Here is a 21,835-nt window from a genome sequence, read left to right as displayed (position 1 = left end):
CCAGCTTCTGATTCCATGCTGACCCACACTTGCCTGCCACCACTTAGGGACCCAAAGCAAGTCACACAAAATGTCCACCCTCCTAGCTGCCACAGACTGAGGGGCCCCCAGCAGGACTCACCACCCTGACCCAGGTACTGCACTGTGCTGCTGTTGTCCGCTCTCCCCTGTGTCAGCCACAAGGGGAGAGCGTGTTCTGTGTAAAAAGCACGCTATTCTAGAAGGAAACAAGCACCCAGTGTTCGAGGCCCAGGAAAATGGCTGCCGGCCACCTCAGCAAAAAAAACATCTGAGGGCACCGGGGAAAACGGCCGCCGGACCTCCAGAAAATGTCCAAAAAGGAAAAAACTGGCTGTGGCTACAGAAAAATGGCTGCGATCCGTGTGGCAGCCTCCCCACATGGCATACACACCAAAACACCACACCATGGCCCAGAAACAGGGAAGAGGACAAGCGGACCCCCAACACCCAGCGCAGCCCCCTACCAGGACCCGGAGGACACCCGTCCAGGTACGTGAACCGCACCCCCACGTGCCCAGTCACACAGCGGCTCATAGCATGGGGAAGAGGAAGGGACAGGAAGAGAAGAAAGGGAGATTTAGAGACCCCCCCACCCAGTTGGCTTCCCAGCTGCTCCATCCTGCCGAGACAGGTGGAACCATACTTGCCCCTCCTGCATGGACTGCTGGATGCATTCCAAAGACAGACTCATCACCGGAGCAGTACGGGGTGGCTGTCGGCCATGGCACACCGACACGGACAGCAGTAGCCCGGTCATATGTGTGCCCCGGAGCATATAGCTCACCGGCCGCCCCTGGATGAGATGGGGCATGTCATGGCCAACCCAGCGCATAGCTAAGGTCTGCTCACGCTCGATGGTCAGGCTGGGGAGACTACCAGGATCTATATTATCCAGCCTGTCACCCAGCCTGGCTGTTGATTGTAGATCACAGGAAAAAATGCAAAAAAAAAGAAAAAAAAAAATTCCCAGGACCAATGGTCCCACCGGGAGCCAGGTCCTTCTACACTAGGCAGAAAAAAAACGGAGCTACTGGATGCAGTGTGAGGGGTTGTAGCCAGTAGGACCGCCCCCCTGGGCGGTACTGTGTGGTTTTTAACATGTTCTGCCTAGTCCTCTCCTAAAAGGATGATATAACCCTAAAGTCAAGATGAAGATGCTGTGTCCGTCAATGAACGAAAGAGAAAAATAATTTGAACTATAGTATCAGGCTGTAACATTAAAGTGAAGGGGGTTGCTCTTGCAGTCTGCTGCTGCTTTTACCTTCACTGTTCACAATGACTGGCTTTTTATTAGCTTTCTCAAAAAAATTGATCTTGGTGCTCAGGAATGTTATATATGCTACTATTCCTTGTGTATATTTATACAAACAGTGAACAATTATACACAGTATCACAAAAAGTCAAGAATATCTAGCACTGAATTAGCGTTAATGCAACACAGAAAAACGTGAAAAGCCAGAAATACTAGCAATAGACTGCAGCAGTGATTTATCAGCAATTTGTCAAATGATACAGTATACATCACATTACAGCAAGCCAAAACTGCTATATCACTCTATACTTACCTATATTTGTATTGTTGGCTGCAGTCTGCTGTTAGTTTTTTTTTTTTTTTGAATGAAATAAGACAACAGTAAAGTTAGCCCAATTTTTTTTTATATTGTGAAAGATAATGTTACGCAGAATAAAATTGATACCCAACATGTCAGGCTTCAAAATTGCACCCACTCGTGGAATGGCGACAAACTTATACCCTTAAAAATCTCCATAGGTGACATTTAAAAAATTCTACAGGTTGCACGTTTTGAGTTAGAGAGGAGGTCTAGGGCTAGAATTATTGCTTTCGCTCTACTGATCGCGGCAATATCTCATGTGTGTGGTTTGAATACATTTGCTGCACGTGAGCTTGTTGGAACTGGACACATTTACATTAAAAGACATTTTTTTTCTCATTTATTTTACCTTTTATTTTTACACTGTTCTTTTAAAAAAAAAATGCCTGGATTGTGATTTCTCATGTTGATTACTGTGTTTTCTGTGAAATTGTCAATACATTTTATTTTTTATTTTTTTAGGGTGGAAAAAAAATAAAGTGTCACTTTTAATCCTATTACAAGGAATGTAAACAGTCAACCCTTGTAGTAGAAAAAAAAAAAAAGCATGACAGGACATCTTAGCCTCTTAAGCACTTAAACCCCCTTCCTAACCAGACCAATTTTCAGCTTTTTCAGTGCTTTCACACTTCTAAATGACAATTACTCAGTCATGCAACATTGTACCCATATGAAATTTTGTTTGTCCTTTTTTTTCCACACAAATTGAGGTGGTATTTAATCACCGCTGGGTTTATTTTTTGTGCTATAAATAAAAAATAAAATAAAATACTGAAAATTCTGTTAAAAAAATAAAAATAAAATAAAAGTCTTTGTTTCTGTTAAAATTTAGCAAATTAGTAATTTTTCTTCATACATTTTGGCCAAGATTTATACTGCTACATATCTTTGGTAAAAATAATCAAAATTGGTGTATATTTGGTCGGTGAGAAAGTTAGAGAGTCCACAAGCTATGGTGGCAATCTCTGAAAATTTATCACAACTGAAGTACTGATGGACCATCTTATTTCTCGAGACCCTAACATGCCAGGAAAGTACAAATACCCCCCAAATTACCCCTTTTTGGAAAGTTGACATTCCAAGGTATTTATAAAGAGGCACGGTGAGGTTTTTGAAGTTGTATTTTTTTCCCACAATTCTTTGCAAAATCAAGTTATTTAAATTTTTTTCACAAAATTGTCATTATCAGGTTATTTCTCACACACAGCATATGCATACCACATATTACACCCCAAAATACATTCTGCTACTCCTGAGTATGGCGATACCACATGTGTGAGACTTTGACACAGCGTGGCCACATACAGAGGCCCAACATGCAGAGAGCGCCAGCAGGCGTTCTTGGGGCATAAATTTCAAGTCTACTTTGACTCTAATTACTATTATATACTATTAATCGAATTACACTTTGAGGCACTGTAATAGCATGGATGGCTGGGTATGGCTGAGTGTGGGTGGGATGGCTGGGTATGGTAGGATGAGTATTGCAGAATATGGATGGATGGATGCGTATGGCGGGGTATGGTCAGAGTATTGCAGAGTCTGGATGTGGCTGGAATGGGCACTGAGCAGCGCTGTGGGCACTATACATCCAGCCCACAGCGCTGCTGCAAATGATCTCTCCCCCTCTCCGCTCACACTGTTCCGATGGGGACAGAGAGGGGAGGGATCAACTGAACATGACGCCACTCTGTTGTTGTGATCGCTCTGTCATTTGACAGGGCGATCAGGTGGTAAACGGCCACTAACAGCGGCCATATACCATGATCCGTCCGGTAGACCCGGCGGTCACGGATATTTCTGGGTGCGCACCGGGGGGGGGGTGTTCTGTGAGGACGTGCATAAACGCCCTGCCAGAATAAGCCAACCGCGCTGTAGCCATCTTTTGGGTATGGCCCGGTATCCTCTTCTTCAGCAGCCATTCCGCTTCAAGATAAAAGTGGACTCGGTGCCTGCCGATGGCTCCAGTAAACTGCAGACGGCACTGGAGGACCTCTCCCGGGAACCGAGTCCACTTATCTTGAAGCGGAATGGGGGCCCTCTCCTGTCGCCAATAAAAGTAATCTTGTGGTGAATCCGCCGCAGAGACCACTTATCTTGAAGCGGACTGCCCACTGAAGAAGATACCGGGGTTATGGCAGCTAGCTGCCATACCAACGATAGTCCTCTTCAAAATAGTGACGTACAACAGTGGGCAGTCCCAAAGTGGTTAACTTGAAACTGCTTTAGGGTGGCCATACACTGGTTGCAGGATTACCCCATCAACACAGACAGGGTTTATGCAGGAATCCCTCCTGCTGGGCTATTGTCTTCTCCAGGTAAAGAAAGTTAATCGGTCGATTCTGAACCAGCTGGGATTCGAACTGTGTATGGCCTGCCTTACAGAGTGGACTTTGTTGCACATTTACTTAGGGTTTTGGGCACAGACTTCCCGTTGATACAAGTTTGCACATGGGAGAGAGATATAGATATATATATATATATATATATATATATAGATATATATATATATATATATATATATATATATATATATATATAAATATATATAAATTGTATTGCACAATCCATTCTGCAACTATTTTTTATTTTGTTTTGTGGGTGTATTGTATATCTGTACCTATTACATACAGCCATTTGGTTTATAGTTACATCGTTTGTGTTCTATTTTTTTTTTTTTTTTACAGTGTGTTACATGGCATTCTATTTCCACTTTTTTTTAGCAACGGCACCGCTCTGCACTTGTCCCAGAGTCTCTCTAAAGCTGGGTATATGCCAAGTTTTTTTAATTCAAACAGCAGTCTGAACAAAAAAATCCTCACAAATTCCTGCATCCACGCGAGTAGTGTAGAATGTAAATGCAGTGATTTCTCACCCCTCTTGCTATTGTATTCTGATGCAGGGACTCCCCCCTAATCAGCCAAAGGCCAGATGCTGTTTTTTGCAGCAGATTCGTTCAACAAAAGCCATTTTATTGATCGACTACTGCTGAACAGAGGGCAATGACCCTCTGCTGACTGACTTGTACATGAAAGAATGCAACCCCCAAGCCTTGAATACTGGTGTCAGTTCTTAGCCAGAGTAGAAAGGAGAAGTCAGCAAGGTCCAGCACCAGATGGAGCTTGATAAAAATAATGGAACATACATTCCACAAGAATATTTACGCTACCAAAATTAGTGTGTGCTGCAAATTGCCTCAAGCATTGTTAGTTTCTTCTTTCAGGATTCTGTCATTTTACGGAACTAAAATGTTTGGTTTAAGGGTTTCAAAAAACAGTTAGACCCCTTTCACACTGAGCCGCCACAGGGTCAGTGGCGCTATTTTTAGCGCTGTTTTACCATTGTTTTAGCAGCACGGTTTTAAACCCCCGCTACCGGCCAAAAAAGGGGTCAAATCCGTCCGCAAATGCCCCATTGATTTCAATGGGGAGCAACGGTGAGTTCACTGCTTCAAAGAAGCTGCTGGCAGAACTTTTTCTGACTCCCTGCCAGCGCACTGCTCCAGTGTGAAAGCCTTCGTGCTTTCACGGTGGAGTGAATGGAGCAGCTGTTTTAGGGCATTTTGCAAGCACCATTTTTAACGCTATAGCGCCTGCAAAACAATCCAGTGTGAAAACAATCCAGTGTGAAATGGGTCTTAGATTCCCGGGATTGCTAACGGTCACATTAGTCTGTGTCAACCGCGTGGGAAATTTTGAATCGGAACAGAGTGATGGGGTATAATGCTTGATAAATTGCTGATGAAACGCAAACATCAGAAAAGTTCTGACATTAAAGATGGTCATTGGGTGCCTCTGTTGCTGTACAGCCTTCACTTTCTCAGGATTGGGGAGTACAGCTTGTCTGGAGATGTGGCCTGGGATCTCGCACTTAAAGTACAACTAAAAGGCCAAACAAAAAACATTTAGTTTTGGATCTTTTGAGTCCAGAGGGATTAGAATGCTTGTCAGTTTGTATTGCTGTCTATGACCCCATTAAGGAAACTTACCCTCTCTATTTGTCCCGTTTACCATCATCAGTGAAAGTAAAAGAAAATCCCACATTTTGGGATGATCCCAAAAAAGTAAGAGGGGAAATCTTACAATGGGGACACTAGATCTGATTAGCTGGGGGTCTCCAAAGAATTTGCTTAGTTTTCAGGAATTTCCTCTCACTTCCTGGTTGGCTATGTGACAGGAAGTGAAGGGGAACTCTCCCCAATGGGACAGATGGCAAAAAAAAAAAAAATTGACAGTTATAAGCCTCCACTGCTCTATCCAAAATGGGAAAATGATTTTTTTTTTAAAGTTTTGCCTATAGTTCTACTTTAAATAGATGTCACTTCTTGGGTTGAAGCTTCAGCTCATAGTGGTGCACTCAAGCCAACACAGCATGAAAATGTGCAAGATGGTCCTTGAATGTGGCAAAAAAAAAAAAAAAAAAAAAAAAAAAAACACAAAACACAAAAACTTTGTCTGGGGTAGACCAGGATACTATCCAGCTTAATGGCCCCAATGCAGCATTCCACTATCCTTTGGAATAGGGTGGGCACATTGTTTAGCCTCAAGGGCATCCATTTGAACTGGCACAACCCCATAGGAGTAATTAATATTGGGCAGGTCCACCTTAGTGTTAGGATTCTGCCAATACACGCTGGTGAAGATGCATGCTAATAGGCTCCAAGCTGGCTGCTCACACATTAGTCCTGACCAGAGCTTTTTTTCAGCTGGAACTTGGTGGAACTCAGTTTCACCACCTCTAGCTCAGGCCCTCTGTTCCCTGCTGACCACTATTACTTGAAAACACAAAAGTCCAGCTTCTATGCTTACAAGTGACAGCTTGTTCCCCAACAACTCCCACAGATCAGATCTCCCAAGTGGCTCCCACTGAGTGAAGGATAGGGACAAGGCAGATGCAGGTACATGGGGGGCAGTGCAAATGCCATCACCACCACTGGATGACCTCCCCACAAGTGAGAGCTGGAGCCAACTATAGTATGCGGGGAGGTACTAGAGTTGGCTGGGTGCTTCAGCTCAATACAGCAACAAAAATAAGACATGTGGAAGATGGTGGAGCTTTTAAGAAGATGGGGGCAGTAGAGGGGGGTTGTATACAGAGGTCAGAGCTGAAGAGGGGTAATTGTGAGATGTGGATGGGGGATACAGAGGTAAGCAGCTGTGAAAGAAGGCTGAATTCTGCACTCTGTGTGTAGCGCACTGCTAAACTCTGCACTCTGTATGCATTTAATGACCCAGTTAAGACCCTCAGACCCTCCCACTGTTAGTGAAATTTGACCACACCCACTATTTGATACGTTTTGGAGGGTGTGTGTAAGAGGGGGGGGGGGTCGTGATTCAGTTCCTGTACCTATTTTCTGTGAAAAAAAAGCCCTGGTTCTGACAGTGGATGGCCTTTTACCAGGCTGCAGCTCACTTGCCCAGCTACCTATGCCTCCTCAGGCGTGGTCTGCTTAAACCAGACAGACATTCTTCATATCAATATAGCATAGTCTTAGTCGAGTTTGAAAAAAAATGAAAATATTTATAAACCTTTCGGATCCCCATACCTGAGAGAGAATATTTTATACCACTTATGCATTGTATTGTTCATTAAAGCTTACCGACACCCTTCCCGTCTGGAAATTGCCTTGTGGTACTTTTCGATCACATTTTTTTTTTAATGGTGTTTTCACCTGGCGTCAGGAGAGTGACCGTTTTGTTGACAATAAAATCAAGCAAGTTAAGCCTCTGACTTCCTTAAGGCCACGTACACACGGGCGGACTGTTCGCCCAACTTTGTCCGCTGAACAGTGTTTCAGCGGACAGTCCGCTCGTGTGTGGGCTTCAGCGGACAGTTTGACGAACAAAGTTTTTCGGAATTTCCGTAAGACTGTCCGCTGAAACTTGGTTTGAGCGGACAGTCCGCTCGTGTGTAGGCTTGTTCGACAAACTAAGTCTCGCGCATGCTCAGAAAGAATTTACACGGCGAAGGTTGCATTGCAGTGTATTGGACTTCGAATTTCTCGTCCCGTCGCACGTGCCGTTCACGTCATCGCGCAAGTTTTCAGCGGACTGTTCGTTCGTCGTGTGTGGTCAAGTCCGTTCATGCTAATTTTGAACGGACTGTTTGTCAAACTGTTTGACGAACCTAGTTGGGCGGACAATCTGCCCGTGTGTACGCGGCCTAAGAGTTTGCAAGAAACAAATCAGAGCATTCTCAAGTAGGGGAATACTATAAGACAGACAGAGGTTGTGAGGATGTTACAGGAGGTTCATTCCAAACATCAAACTAATGCTGGTCCACATAGAGACCTCACACAAGGATTCTATAATCATTGAATAGACAGCAAGAATCTATACTACCCTAGGGCTCTTTCACACAAACATTTGGGTTGCATTTTTCTGCTTCCTGATCACCCATCAATGCCACTCAAAATCATTAAAATAGGGAGATATTCACACTGAACCGTTAGCATTGCCTTGAGGCAAAATTAACACTGCCTACAGAGCTCAGCACGCATTGATGCTTCACAACCACAGTCATTAATTTCTATTGAAATGCACCACAAACACCATGAATGTACTGTAAAAGCTAAAAAAAAAAAAAAAAAAAAAATAATTTATCATGTTAGACTTGAGTACAAATAAATAAAAAAAACTCACAGGGCATTTGAAGAGTTTTGCCAGATGCAACATTAATGCCTGTGCAAGACAACCAAAACACTCATTAAGTCTGCTGACCAATTCAACGCCTGTGTGAAAGAGCTCTTATAGGTCTTACATTTATATTGATGGGCATATAGTCGATTTTAGTTTCCTGAACAGTAAAAAATCACTTGTGGTATAACACAGTGGCTTAGTTGTTGGTAGGACGTGTATGTTCTTGTATTGCTTTCCTCCAAGCATGGGTTTCCTCCCACACTCTAAAGACATGCTGCTAGGTTAAATGGCTCTTGTCTAAAATTGGTCTCAGCGTGTTAACTCATTATAGAAATATGAAATAAGTAGAAGCTATAAGTGTTGGATAAGCAGCAGCTTTGTCATAAGACATCTGATTGAACATCACTTGTTACATTGAAGCAAGGCACCTAAAGACCAAGAAAAATACACAGCTATGGAGAAGCAGATCTGTCTATTGGGTCCATTGGACCCATGAATCAATAAATAATAACCTAACTAGAAGAAAGTTTATATTGGTCATTGGCTATGCTACGTCAGGTGGATGCAAAGCAATAAATACCAAACTGACAGGCTGATTAATAGCTTTGCATCTATTTAAAAATTCTCAGGTAGCTGAAGGCTGCAAAGCAGCAAGGAAATGTACAGTACATGATCGGTCACTTATTGCCTTGAATGTGATGTACAGCTGTCAACTGTGTAATATTTAGTACAGAAATTGTACTTTGTCTATATATTGATAGGAATAAACCTAGTTTACAAATTACTTGCATTTGGGTTCCCCCCCCCCCCAAAAAAAATCACCCCTACTAACACATTTCATCTCTTCTCATTCTCCAGTCCCATCAGCTTGTGCGGATGTAGATGTGATTACTTCAGCTTGCACTGCACAACTCTCCTCTAGGCGAGCTTTTTTTTGGCAGGGCTCATTTTGCTTATCTTGATTAAGAACACTGGACACAGCAACAGGAAGGGAAGTGCTTGCTTGAGTTGCAAGAAGCTGCAGTGGGTTCGAAATAGCTGAAATAAAGTAGCATTAAAGACAAATTAGACAAACAGTAAACAAATACATCACACACTTGTAAATACTTTCATAAAGAGGACCTAAAGTGTAGAAGCTATGCACAAAAAGTACAAGCAGAAGGTCCTCCTTGGCAATGATCTTTTCCCAATTAACCTACCCTACATTGTTCTGCTTTTTTTTGTGTGTGGAGGTGATCATCCTAGTAAAAGAGCAGGGCTTGTAAAAGCTGCACCTAATTAATGGTGATCTATTGACCTGTTAGGGTAATGTTCTAGAAGTAGAAGAAGAGATGTAGAAATCACAGGGGCACAAAATGAGTGGAGAAATAGCAGGGAGATGCTGATATTGCAGCTTTATCTTCAGCAAGTAGAATAGTTAACAGCATAGTGACATTAGCCTGGGTGAAAGTGCCCTGTATTGAAATGGTTAATCAAATAAGATTAAACTAAAGTTTTGGCTTTACATGAATTTTAACATCTGCTTATTAAAAATATTTTTCTAATTACAAAAAAATGTCTATAATCAGGGCTGGTGCAAGGATTTTTGACAACCTAGGCTAAACCTAATTTTGCCGCCCCATTGGCTCCTACCCCTTTGCCCTGCCCATGTGACAGAAGGGGTCGCTATACAGCAAGCATCAGCTGGCTCCAGTGCTGTGCTGCACCTCAAATTACACTACCAGTCAGACTGAGTTAGTTACATTCTGCAGCCTGTAGAGCATGCAAACATGCAGGGAAACCAGCGGCTGGGTGCTCCTAGGTAGCAGTGCGCCCTAGGCAGCTGCCTAGTTTGCCTAGTGGTAGCACCGGCCCGTCTATAATATACTAAATAAAACACAGAACAATTGCGTGAAACAAAAGTTCTAAAATTTGGTCAGGAAGTATTTGGTTCATTGTCTTTTGCACCTGAAATAGACCATCCCTAGCCATCTACTATTTTTCCAAGCCCACCAGGTGTTGCAACATATAAAACATGCTTAGGCAGACACTGAAAAAAGTCAATGAAAACCAGAAAACTTTACACATACAGTGCCCTGCAAAAGTATTCAACCCCTTGGCTTTTTACCTATTTTGTTACATTACAGCCTTTAGAGTTTTTTTTTTAATCTGAATGATATGTTATGGATCAGAACACAGTAGTCTAAGTTGAATTAAAATTAGAAAAACATACATAAAATTATTTTTCAAAAATAAAAAAACTGATAATTGGCATGTGCGTATGTATTCAACCCCCTTGTTATGAAGCCCATAAAAAGCTCTGGTGCAACCAATTACCTTCAGAAGTCACATAATTAGTGAAATGATGTCCACCTGTGTGCAATTAAGTGACACATGAGCTGTCATTACATATACACACCTTTTTGAAAGGCCCCAGAGGCAACACCTAAGCAAGAGGCAAACACTGCCATGAAGATGAAGGAACTCTCCAAACAAATAAGGGACAATGTTGTACAAGTCAGGGTTAGGTTATAAAAAAATATCCAAATATTTGATGATCCCTAGGAGCACATCAAATCTATCATAATCAAATAGAAAGAACATGGCACAACAGCAAACCTGCCAAGAGACGGCCGCACACCAAAACTCACGGACTGGGCAAGGAAGGCATTAATCAGAGAGGCAGCACAGAGACCTAAGATAACCCTGGAGGAGCTGCAGAGTTTCACAGCAGACACTGGAGTATCTGTACATATGATGACAATAAGTCTAGCTATAGATTTGGGCTTTATGGCAGAGTAGCCAGAAGAAAGCCATTACTTTCAGCAAAAAAACAAAATGGCATGTTTTGAGTTTGCGAAAAGGCATGTGGGAGACTCCCAAAACGTATGGAGGAAGGTGCTCTAGTCTGATGAGACTAAAATGTAACTTTTTGGCCATCAAAAAAAAACACTATGTCTGGAGTAAACCCAACACATCACAGCACCCAAAGAACACCGTCCCCAGTGAAACATGGTGGTGGCAGGATCATGCTGTGGGGATGTTTTTCAGCAGTCGGGACTGGGAAATTGGTCAGGGTTGAGGGAAAGATGGATGGTTCTAAATACAGGGATATTCTTGAACAAAACCTGTACCACTCTGTGTGCGATTTGAGGATAGGATGGAGTTTCACCTTCCAGCAGGACAATCACCCCAAACACACTACTAAAACACCAGTCAAAGCCCAGACTTCAACCCAATAGAAAATCTGTGGTCAGACTTAGATATTGCTGTTCACAAGTGCAAACCATCCAACTTGAAGGAGCTGGAGCAGTTTTGCAAGGAGGAATGGGTAAAAATCCCAGTGGTAAGATGGGGCAAGCTCAGAGACTTATCCAAAGCGACTTGGAGCTGTGAAAGCCGCAAAAGGTGGCTCTACAAAGAATTGACTTTAGGAGAGCGAATAGTTATGCACATTGACTTTTTCTGTTATTTTGTCCTATTTGTTGTTTGCTTCACAATAAAAAAAAATAAAAAAAATAAAAATAAAAAAACATCTTCAAAGTTGTGGGCATATTCTGTAAATTAAATGATGCAAATCCTCAAACAATCCATGTTAATTCCAGGTTGTGAGGCAACACACAAAAAATGCCAAGGGAGGTGAATACTTTTGCAAGGCACTGTAGAATGAAGGTGAACCAAAGAGCAGTCTAAAAGGCTTTGCGTGGCTTTCCAATATATATATTTTAGCTACCAGGTTGGAGTTTGAGGAGGGGGGCACATAATCCATATATAATCAGCTGTCATGCCATGGTAACATATTTTACTGTATATAGCCTGTGTGCGAGTCTTCATTTCCTTGTCAGTAGAACTGCATATTTTTCAGATTCATACCATAAACACTTCCGGCTAGACTGGCAGTAGTTATTTCTCTTCCACTTGTGTTCAATGATGCCGGATTCTGCATTAAACTGAGAGGGGTAGCAGGTTGTAAGAGTGTAAGTTTTTGCCCCGGAATGCCTTGAGACAGCTGACTTGCCATTGTCTGAATAACTCTGCTGGGAAGAATAGGAACTGTAGGAAAGGTTATAGTGTTTACATCTTCTTTTGCACCTGCAAAATTATAGAAGAGAGTGTCAGGATGGTTACAGCACACACTTTAACATCAGTTTTGTAATAGCAATACAAACAATAGTTATTTTTGGCAATCCAATAGAAGCTTTAACCACTTGCCGCCCGCCCTATAGGGAATTGACGGTGGCAAAGTGGTTTCATAATCCTGACCGGACGTCCTATGACGTGATCAGGATTATGAGCCGCTGCGCGCCCCCGGGGGCGCGCATCGCGGCGATCGTTGTTGCGGGGTGTCAGTCTGACACCCGGCAACTACGATCTCGGTAAAGAGTCTCCGACGGAGACTCTTTACCACATGATCAGCCGTGTCCAATCACGGCTGATCACAGTGTAAATGGGAAGAGCCGGTGATCGGCTTTTCCTCACTTGCGTCTGTCAGACGCGAGTAGAGGAGAGCCGATCGGCTGCTCCTCTGACAGGGGGGGTCTGTGCTGATCGATTATCAGCACAGCCCCCCCCGAGGATGTCCACACTGGACCACCAGGGATGCCACCAGACCACCAGGGAAAAGGTAATCCTCCCTAGACCACCAGGGATGCCAGTCAGCACAATGGATGCCAATCAGTGCCCATAATGGATGCCAATCAGTGCCCACAATGGGCATCACTGATTGGCATGCATTATTGTTTGGCACTGATTGGCATCCATTAGTACAGTATAACACCAATGCCGCCTATGAGTGCCCACCTGTGCCGCCTATGAGTGCCCACCTGTGCCGCCTATGAGTGCCCACCTGTGCCGCCTATGAGTGCCCACCTGTGCCCATCTGTGCCGCCTATCCATGCCCATCTGTGCTGCCTATCCATGCCCATCTGTGCCGCCCGTCCATGCCAATCCGTGCCGCCCGTCCATGCCAATCCGTGCCGCCCGTCCATGCCAATCCGTGCCACCTATCAGTGCCCATCCGTGTCGCCCATCCGTGCCGCCTATCAGTGCCACATATCAGTGTCCATCAATGCCACCTCATCAGTGCCACTTCATTGGTGCCCATCAGTGCCGCCTTATCAGTGCCCATCAGTGCCGCCTTATCAGTGCCCATCAGTGTAGCCCCATCAGTGCCCATCAGTGAAGGAGAAAACGTACTTATTTACAAAGTTTTGAAACTGAAACAAAAAAAAACATTTTTTTTTCAAAATTTTCAGTATTTTTTTATTTGTAGCGCAAAAAATAAAAACCGTAGAGGTGATCAAATACCACCAAAAGAAAGCTCTATTTGTGGGAAAAAAATGATAAAAATTCCATTTGGGTACAGTGTAGCATGACCGCGCAATTGTCATTCAAAGTGCAACAGCGCTGAAAGCTCAAAATTGGTCTGGGCAGGAAGGTGTTTAAGTGCCCTGTATTGAAGTGGTTAATGTTGTAAGTTTTGCCAGTCTGTTGGCAATCTCTTTCTACAACTTCCTGGATTATCTGCATACTTTGCAGCTTTTCCTCTGCTGGTTACTTTCAGTTTCATGGGACTACATATTCCATGGTACCTTGCTGCCTGCAAGCAGTGATTCTTCTGTGAATTCTGTGACACACCAGTGCTTACTCCAAGTGCAACACATATAAGCGTGTCAGAATTTAAGAAAATAAATGTGTGGGGATCTTCAAAAAGTTTACAAACTGCAACATCATTCAGATTAACAGATATAGACTAGAAATTATTCAAATTCAATGCGGAAATGAATAAATGATTTTACATTTTGACCATAAGTAGTGCAAGACCAACTGATAATGTGCACACTGCAGTATTGGAAACCATTCAGATTTTAGTCTATGCTGATGAGCTATTTCTGAACAAACCCTTATTAATGTAAAGCGCATCTAAACCCAAAATTAAAAAATTTAACAGATAGCCAGTCCTTAGATGTGGTTCTTGCTTTCAGTTTTCTTCCCCTATAATCGTAGGATTCTGCCAAAAACACATTTCATGTATAGGGTGACAATGCCTACTATACAGTATGGGATAGCAGTAATGTGTATAGAATGGTGTTCTTGCGCATTTAACTATCTATACATAAACAAAGTTTAAAACACATAGTGAATAGACATGAATAACAAAAAAGTCCAAAAGGAAAAAAATTGTGAATAAAAATATAAAGTCCAAGTGCAAAGAATATAAAGATGACTGCTCAGTCCATATCATATTTGAAGAGAGAAATATAGCCAACGAAGCAAAGAAACAACCAGCAACCACCGCCACCAATAAATAGATTGGCCACTCAACAAATGGTCAAATAAAAATTTAGATCTCAATAGATAGCTGCTAGGGTCCTGCTGCAAAAGGAAATCCTGAAAACATGACCTGTTGGGGCACTTTGAGGACTGGAGTTGAGAAACACTGCTCTGTTTCCTTTGTATTGAACTTCTATTTCAAACAAAATTATCATATTTCCCCGTTATCTGCTAAGAACTACAAACAACTCAGTAAATTAAATACTGAAAGGGAGAAGTGTTTGATCTTTATATTAGGAGAGCAGCCAGAGGTGACAACATTGCTTCATCACATCCTCCACAAGAGTGCAGTGAATGAGCATTGCCACCCTAAGATGAGAAGTGTTTTACTGGCTGGATCACAAAGTAAAAAGAGTTCAAGGACTTTTGCATCCTCTCTTCCCCAAGTACCTTGTACCATCCCAGAATCTAGGTGCACCCCCCAACCTGTGCCGCTCTCATCGGTTGTGACCATCCTGGAAACTGGTAGGACCCACTCCAGGCCCTGTGAAGGATTGAACACCTTCCTCCACCACCGAAGGGACCTCTTGGCCTCTGATACAGAAATCAAAGTGTCCAGGGACCCGGGACTGTGGTCTCAAACCCTAAAGGATAAGTTGTAAAGGACGAAAATGCAGCCCTGCCCACTGTACTGTCGGGATTGTGGATGTCAGTAAGCCAAAAGCTGACATCGCTTTTCTGAGCCCCGACAGCTGCCCTGAAGCAACAACATTGTTTTGTCCACCTTCTAGATCTTCTCTAAGGGAAGGAAAACCTTTTGTTTTGTTGAATCTAACACGTAGCCCAGGAAGGTGACCTTTTGGGATGGAACCAAAACTGGATTTTTTTTCAGGTTCAAGAGCCACCCCAAGTTTTCTAGGATGTTTCTTGCTACCTGTAGCTCCTAGGACGACTGCTCCAGGGAAGAGGCAAACAGAAGTGGATCGTCCAAGTATGCCACTCCTGAGATGCCTCTGAGCCGCAGGAGGGCCATGACCTCCACCATGACTTTAGTGAAGATGTGGGGGGGGGGGGGGGGGGAAGAGAGGCTAGCCCAAAGGGGAGTGCCCTGAACTGTAAATGGAATGTCCCCTCCCTGTTTTTAACCACCAGCCTGAGAAACCTCTGATAGCCCTCTGCGACTGGAATGTGCAGATAGGTGCCCTTCAAATCTATCGATGCCATGAAGCATTTCGGGGGAAGAGGCGCCCTCACCAAGTAGACAGAGTCCATCTGGAATCTCCTGTATGTAACAGACATTCAGAGGATTTAGGTTCATGATGAGCCTGAACTTTTCCAAAGGTTTGCGGCCCACAAAGATGTCTGCCAGTCTCTTCTGCTTGGGACTCATAACACCACCTCCTGTTCCTCCAACTCCTGTAGATAGGATAGAAGAGCTGATGATTTTTCTGTGAATTTTGGCAGCTTGGTGACAAGAAGTCTGTGCGGAGGAGGTTCTGAGAAATCTGGAGGTGATCATCTCTAACTGTGGGAGGAAAGCCGCCAATCTTTCTCCCACGGTGGTTAACCCATCATTGGGTCTTCTAGGGCTGTTCAGGAGGGCAAAAAAAAAATAATAATAATAAATTTGCCCCTTGCCCTCAAACCTTCTTTTGCTATTCAGTTTTTGGGGCTTCAAACTTTCTCGGAGGGTGAGACTTTTTAGTCTGCTCTCCAAATTTCCTTTTAATGGGAAAGGTTTTTTTCTCATTGGCCGTCCGATCCAAAACGGCCTACAACCCTGGTCCAAACAAAAGATCCCCTGTGAGTGTAATCCCACAGGGTTTAACTTTGGATGCACTGTCTCCCTGCCACTTCTTAAGCCATGAGGCCTTTTGTGCTGAGTTGGTAAGGGCTGAGGACTTTGAGGACATACGCACCGTTTTGGCTGAAGCGTCCACAATATATGTGACCCCCTTAAGTAGCACGGGGAAGGAAGACAAAATAGTTTCTTTTGGCATCCCTGCTTCAATGTGCACATTCATCTGAGTAAAACAATATTCCATGTTGCGTGCCACCACTGTGACCGCCATGGCAGGCTTAAGGTTTCCCTGTGACAAGTCTCAGGACTTCTTCAAAGGCGAGTCCATTCTTCTGTCCATGGGGTCTGAGAGTGCTCCCATGTCCTCGAAAGGCCAGGTCCGTATGCCTGGAAACCTGAGAAAAGGCTGCATCTAGTCTAGGAGATTTATTCCAGACTAGAGCCTCCCCTTCCGCAAAGGGAAACCTTAGTTTCAAAGCCCTTGAAAAGAAAGGTTTCCTTTCGGCATCTTGCCATTCTTTGCTGATGGCTTCCAGCTACAATAGCAGAATTTTTTTTTTTAGAGTATAATTCTGATAGCACACAAGATCGGTGTGGGGGACCTTTTTGGCTAGCTCTATATATAGATTGCCAGCCTATTTTCTACTTTCATTGAATTTAAGCTCCCCGTTCTTCGTGGCTGTAAAATTCAATCCAATCTATACATTGGTGGCGGTGGTTGCTTTATTTCACTGGATATATTTCTCTCTTCAAATACGATATGGGCTGAGTAGTTTTCTAGCAAAAAACAGGGATTTTAACTTGTAAACCCCAAATGTCAGAAATAGGCTTAGTCATGAAAGGGTTAAGCACCAGCGGTTATAGCTTTGCTGATAAAACAAAATGGATTACTACGTGCGTGCGTGTTACATAGTTAGTCTGGTAGAAAAAACAAAAAAAAAACAAATGCATCTAGTTCAACCACTAAAAAGGGGGGGGGGGGGGGGGGGTGGGGGAATCATACAGTCCTGTTTACACAATCCTTTATCCACAGTTGATCCAGAGAAAGGCAAAAAAACAAAAACAAAGCATGAACCAATTTTGCTACAGCAGGGGAAAAAAAATCCCTTCCTGATCCCCGAGAGGCAATCAGATATTCCCTGGACCAACTTTACCTACAAGGCCTCAATACTCTTTTTGTATGCATTTGCCTATTTTCGCGCATATGCATTTGTATGCATTTTCACACGAACGCATTCTCACAATCTTGTCCTGCAGTACGTAAATAGGCATTTGCACACATTTCTGTCACAATGCATGTATTTTTACACAGGCGTAAATTACTGACCAAAAATGCAGATTTTTCCATTTTTTGTTTATACTTAAAAATGCACGGCACTTGTTTATGCACTTGTGTGCATTGGCACAATACAATTAATGGGCTGCATTTTAGCTCAGTTAAAGAAACAAAAACAAAAAAAAAAGCTGCAGGGAGCTTTTTGAAGCACGGTTTAGGAGATATTCGCAATGAGCCTCTGACTTCAGTGGCGCATGCGCACCGGGGATTCTCAGCTGAAAGTCCAGCAGACGCAAGACCCTCACGGCGCCAGAGCCGCGACACCCGGAAGACACGCCGAGGGAACATGTCAGCTCCCTCTGCATGGACCGGGTGAGATGCCGTCGCCTCGTTCTAAGGTAATTATTTCATAATGAGCTAGTATGCGGTGCATGCTAGCTCATTATGCCTTTTCCTTTACAAGTGTAAAAAAAATTAAAATAAAAAAAAAAAGTCATCGGGTTTACTACTGCTTTAATCCGGCCCTGGATAGGGCAACAAAAAGCAGGCAAAGCAAGTGGTATTAACAAGGAGGAGCTGGAAGAATATTTTGCAACTAATTAGGTTAATTGAGGAGCTGGAAGAATATTTTGCAACTAATTAGGTTAATTGACAACAGGTCAGTAACATGACTGGGTATAAAAAAGGGCATCTTATAGAGTCAGAGTATCTCAGAAGTAAAGAGAGGTTCACCAATCTATAAAAAGCAGTGTTTAAAAATTGTCTAACAATTTCAGAATAATGTTCCTCAATGTAAAATTGCAAAGATATTAAATAAATTATCTACAGCAGGGCCTTAAGGGTTACTTACCACCAGTTGCCCTACCCCACCTTAATCACGCCCCGCAACACTCCCTCATAAATGATCTCATGAAAATGACACTTAGGGCCAGTTCACACAAGATGCAGTCCAGTGCGTTTTTTTCTGCATCAAAAACGCATGGAAAGTAGGTTATCAAAAATGCACTGCAACACACTTGTCTTTATTTATATATGTAGAAAAGCACCAGGAATGCATCTGGACTGCGTTTCTATGGTGTGAACTGTGCAGCGCTGATGATAAACCTACTAACAGTTGAAAGTCTCTCAGAAGATAAGAAACATAAAAGACTGAGGTAAAGATTTTTATAGCGATAGTTGATAGTGATGTTTCATAGTTTCATAGTTAGTAAGGTTGAATAAAGACACCAGTCCATCCAGTTCAACCTGAGTGTCTACAGTTGTCCCTATCCCTGTACATTACACACTCACATCGGTCCCTACCCTCAAGGAGCCCACAATCCAAGGTCCCCATTCATATACCAGGGCCAATTTTGGACAGAAGCCAATTAACCTAACTGCATGTCTTTGGATTGTTCTCCTCTGATGATAGAGATACATGCAGATATGCTTATGGTACGAACTTCATCTGTGATTCCACCACCAGCCAACCAAACCGCTCTCCTCAAATCATAGACCCGAGTTAACAAGGTGGGTCAAATGCGCATTTCACCACTGACAGAGGTCACAAACCAGGATCTCAGTAGACAGATAGATGAACTACGACTTCTTATTGTTTAACACTGCCACCAATAGTTGCTCTTGTTCTCCAAACATGATGCCATAGAATGGAAAAAAGTATATAGTGCAGACCGTATAGATAAAATTCTAATTTATTTCAAAAGACAGGTACTCACACACAAAGCACTAAGCCCTAGTAACATGGGTCCCCTACCACCATCTTTACAATCTCTGCATACCAAGATCTTCTAGGCCTCACTGGGGCCACAATAACCACCGACTTCTTTTCCTGCTTGATCCTGCGAAGAAGTCGTGGTAGCAGCAGAATAGGATAGAATGCATAAATCAATGAGAACTGATCTCACTGGGTCACCGACGCATCTGTTCCATATGTGAGTGGATCCCTTGTTTTTGACACAAAGTTGGCAGCTTTTTTGTTGAACCTGGACACAAACAGACCTACGTCCAGAATCCTCCATCTTTGGCATATAGGTAGAAAGATTTCGGGGTGAAAGGAGCACTCCCCCGGGAACAACTACTGGCAACTCAAGTAGTCTGCCTGCCAATTGTCTACCCCTGGAATGAAGACTGCTGAAATCCGCGGCACCTGCTTTTCTGCCCAGGCTAGGATATGGTTTACCTCTCCCTGGGCTGCATGACTTCTAGTGCCCCCTTGGTGATTCACATAAGCCACTGCTGTGGCAGTGTCGAATTGAATCCTGACAGGACAGATCCGCAACCTGAATGTCCAGGCCTTTAGGGCTAGGTGCGCTGCCCAAATCTTTAGAATGTTGATGGGCAAGGTCCTTTCAATTCTGAACCATTTCCCTTGGACAGTTGCCTCTTCCAGGACTGCTCTGCAACCCGAAAGGATGGCAGCTGTTACCATCTCCCAGGTAACTGGTAAGAAGACTTTCCCCTTCTGCAGATTCTTGGATATCTTCCACCAACTAAGGCTCTGGCGCACCCTTTGGCAACAGACACTTTGGAAATCCAGCGCTTGGATCTTCTTCCAGGTAGACAGGATACTGTTTTGCAGGAGTCTTGAATGAGACTGAGCATAGGGAATCGCTTTGAATGAAGCCACCATCTTTCCCAACAATCTTATGCAAAGACGAATAGAAGGGCCCTGCTTTGGCCTGACCACCTGAACCAGCTCCTTTATGGAACTGATCTTTGCCTGGAGGTAAAAGCCACTCTCTTCTGGGCAGTATCTATAACCATGTGAAAAAAAATACTACATATAAACTCGCGCTAGTGGTATACAAAACACGAAAATAAAATAAAAGCAGCTGCCATACGCAAGGTGCTAATCGCTTGAAAAAAAATGCTAAAATATATAAATATGGGGCTCGCAATAATAATATAGGCGAACAAGGAACAAATTGTATTAATAAAATTAACAAAAACAAAGTCCAGATAAAGTGACCAAAAAAGTGCTCCAATCCAAGGTGAAGGAAATACAAGAAGCGCTTCAGAAAAATTCAGGTGTGCAACATCCCCTCATGTGTACCCACTCACTGGATCCAGATGACCCCAGCTTTGCAGTCTAGTGTTTGCTTCAAACTTGGTAGTAATATCCAGGTGGATTAAACATCAGATCATCAGATCAAAAATTCTTTGGTGAAGGTTCTCAGCCAGACAAACAGGTACCCAAACAGATAAAAAATAAATAAAAAAAAAACTGGGACTGACAGTGAAGTACCATTAAAAAAATGTATTGCACAGGGGAATGGGTACTTAGAAAATTTAAAATCAGAAAGGGTACAAACAGAGCTGTAGATAGGGAAAAAAAACGCAGTTACCAGCGTGCGTTCCACAAAACCGCAAGTGCATTCCACGAGACCAGAAGGGACGTCAATAATACCAGAAATAGCGTCAACGCGTTTCGCCCTCCCACAGGGCGTCAAAGACCTCCTGGTCTTTGGAGGTCTTTGATGACACCCACCTTGGATTGGAGCACTTTTTTGGCCACTTTATCTTGACTTTGTTTTTGTTCATTTTATTCATACAATTTGTTACTTTTTCACCTATATTATGATTGCGAGCACCATATTTATATATTTTTGTATCTATAACCAGACCCAAGTATTCTTAGTCTTCTTAATGGTTTTAAAGAAGATCTGAAGATCTCTCCAGGTTGAGGACCCAACCTAGGTATTGCAGGTAGCCAATGGTGGAGACCATGCGGGCTACTGATCTGTCTATTCAGAGCAGGTCATCTAGGTATACTACAATTGTTATACCCTTAATCTGGCCAAAGCAAGGGCCAGAATTTTTGAAAACACCCGAGGTGCAGTAGCTAGACCGAAAAAAGGCAATGCTACAACTGAAAGTTACGTTTTTCTACTTCAAAACGAAGATATTTTTGATGAGCAGGGAAAAATAGGCACATGCAGGTATGCATCACTGATGTTGACTGATGCCAGAAGTTCTCCTCCTTATAGGGTAGAGACAACAGATTAGATTGATTCCACGTGGAAAAAGTGGATATTTCAGGAACTGGTTTAGATCCTTGAGATCTAGCATGGGTCTGACATCCCCATTTGGTCTTTGGCACCGTGAAAATGTTTGAAAAAAAAAAAACCCAACCCCTGCTCCATGGTGCGGACCGCCATGACCCTTTTTGAGACAAAATTCGGACTAATGATTGCAAAAAGGAGACTTCTTTTTCTCTGGATCTATGAACCTTTGC

General features: G+C 43.1%; 1 protein-coding gene across 1 annotated transcript in view; it reads right to left on the bottom strand.

Annotated features, from left to right (window-relative positions):
- Nucleotides 1-21,835, bottom strand: part of LOC143924453 (forkhead box protein K1-like) — a 117,017-nt gene that overhangs the window by 23,958 nt on the left and 71,224 nt on the right. Inside the window, exons 8-9 of the mRNA XM_077448778.1 lie at nucleotides 12,125-12,343; nucleotides 9,105-9,310 (exon numbers count right to left, since the gene is read on the bottom strand). Coding sequence (XP_077304904.1) covers nucleotides 9,120-9,310; nucleotides 12,125-12,343 — 410 coding nt within the window. The 3' untranslated portion in view covers nucleotides 9,105-9,119. The remainder of the gene's footprint in view (nucleotides 1-9,104; nucleotides 9,311-12,124; nucleotides 12,344-21,835) is intronic.

This window comes from Lithobates pipiens, unplaced genomic scaffold, assembly GCF_037356315.1.
Source record: "Lithobates pipiens isolate NorthernLeopardFrog02 unplaced genomic scaffold, aLitPip1_a1.2 Scaffold_22, whole genome shotgun sequence".
In the NCBI taxonomy this organism is placed as follows: Eukaryota; Metazoa; Chordata; class Amphibia; order Anura; family Ranidae; genus Lithobates; species Lithobates pipiens.
The sequence above is the reverse complement of the archived record's forward strand: the minus strand, read 5'-3'. Positions and strand labels throughout refer to the sequence as shown.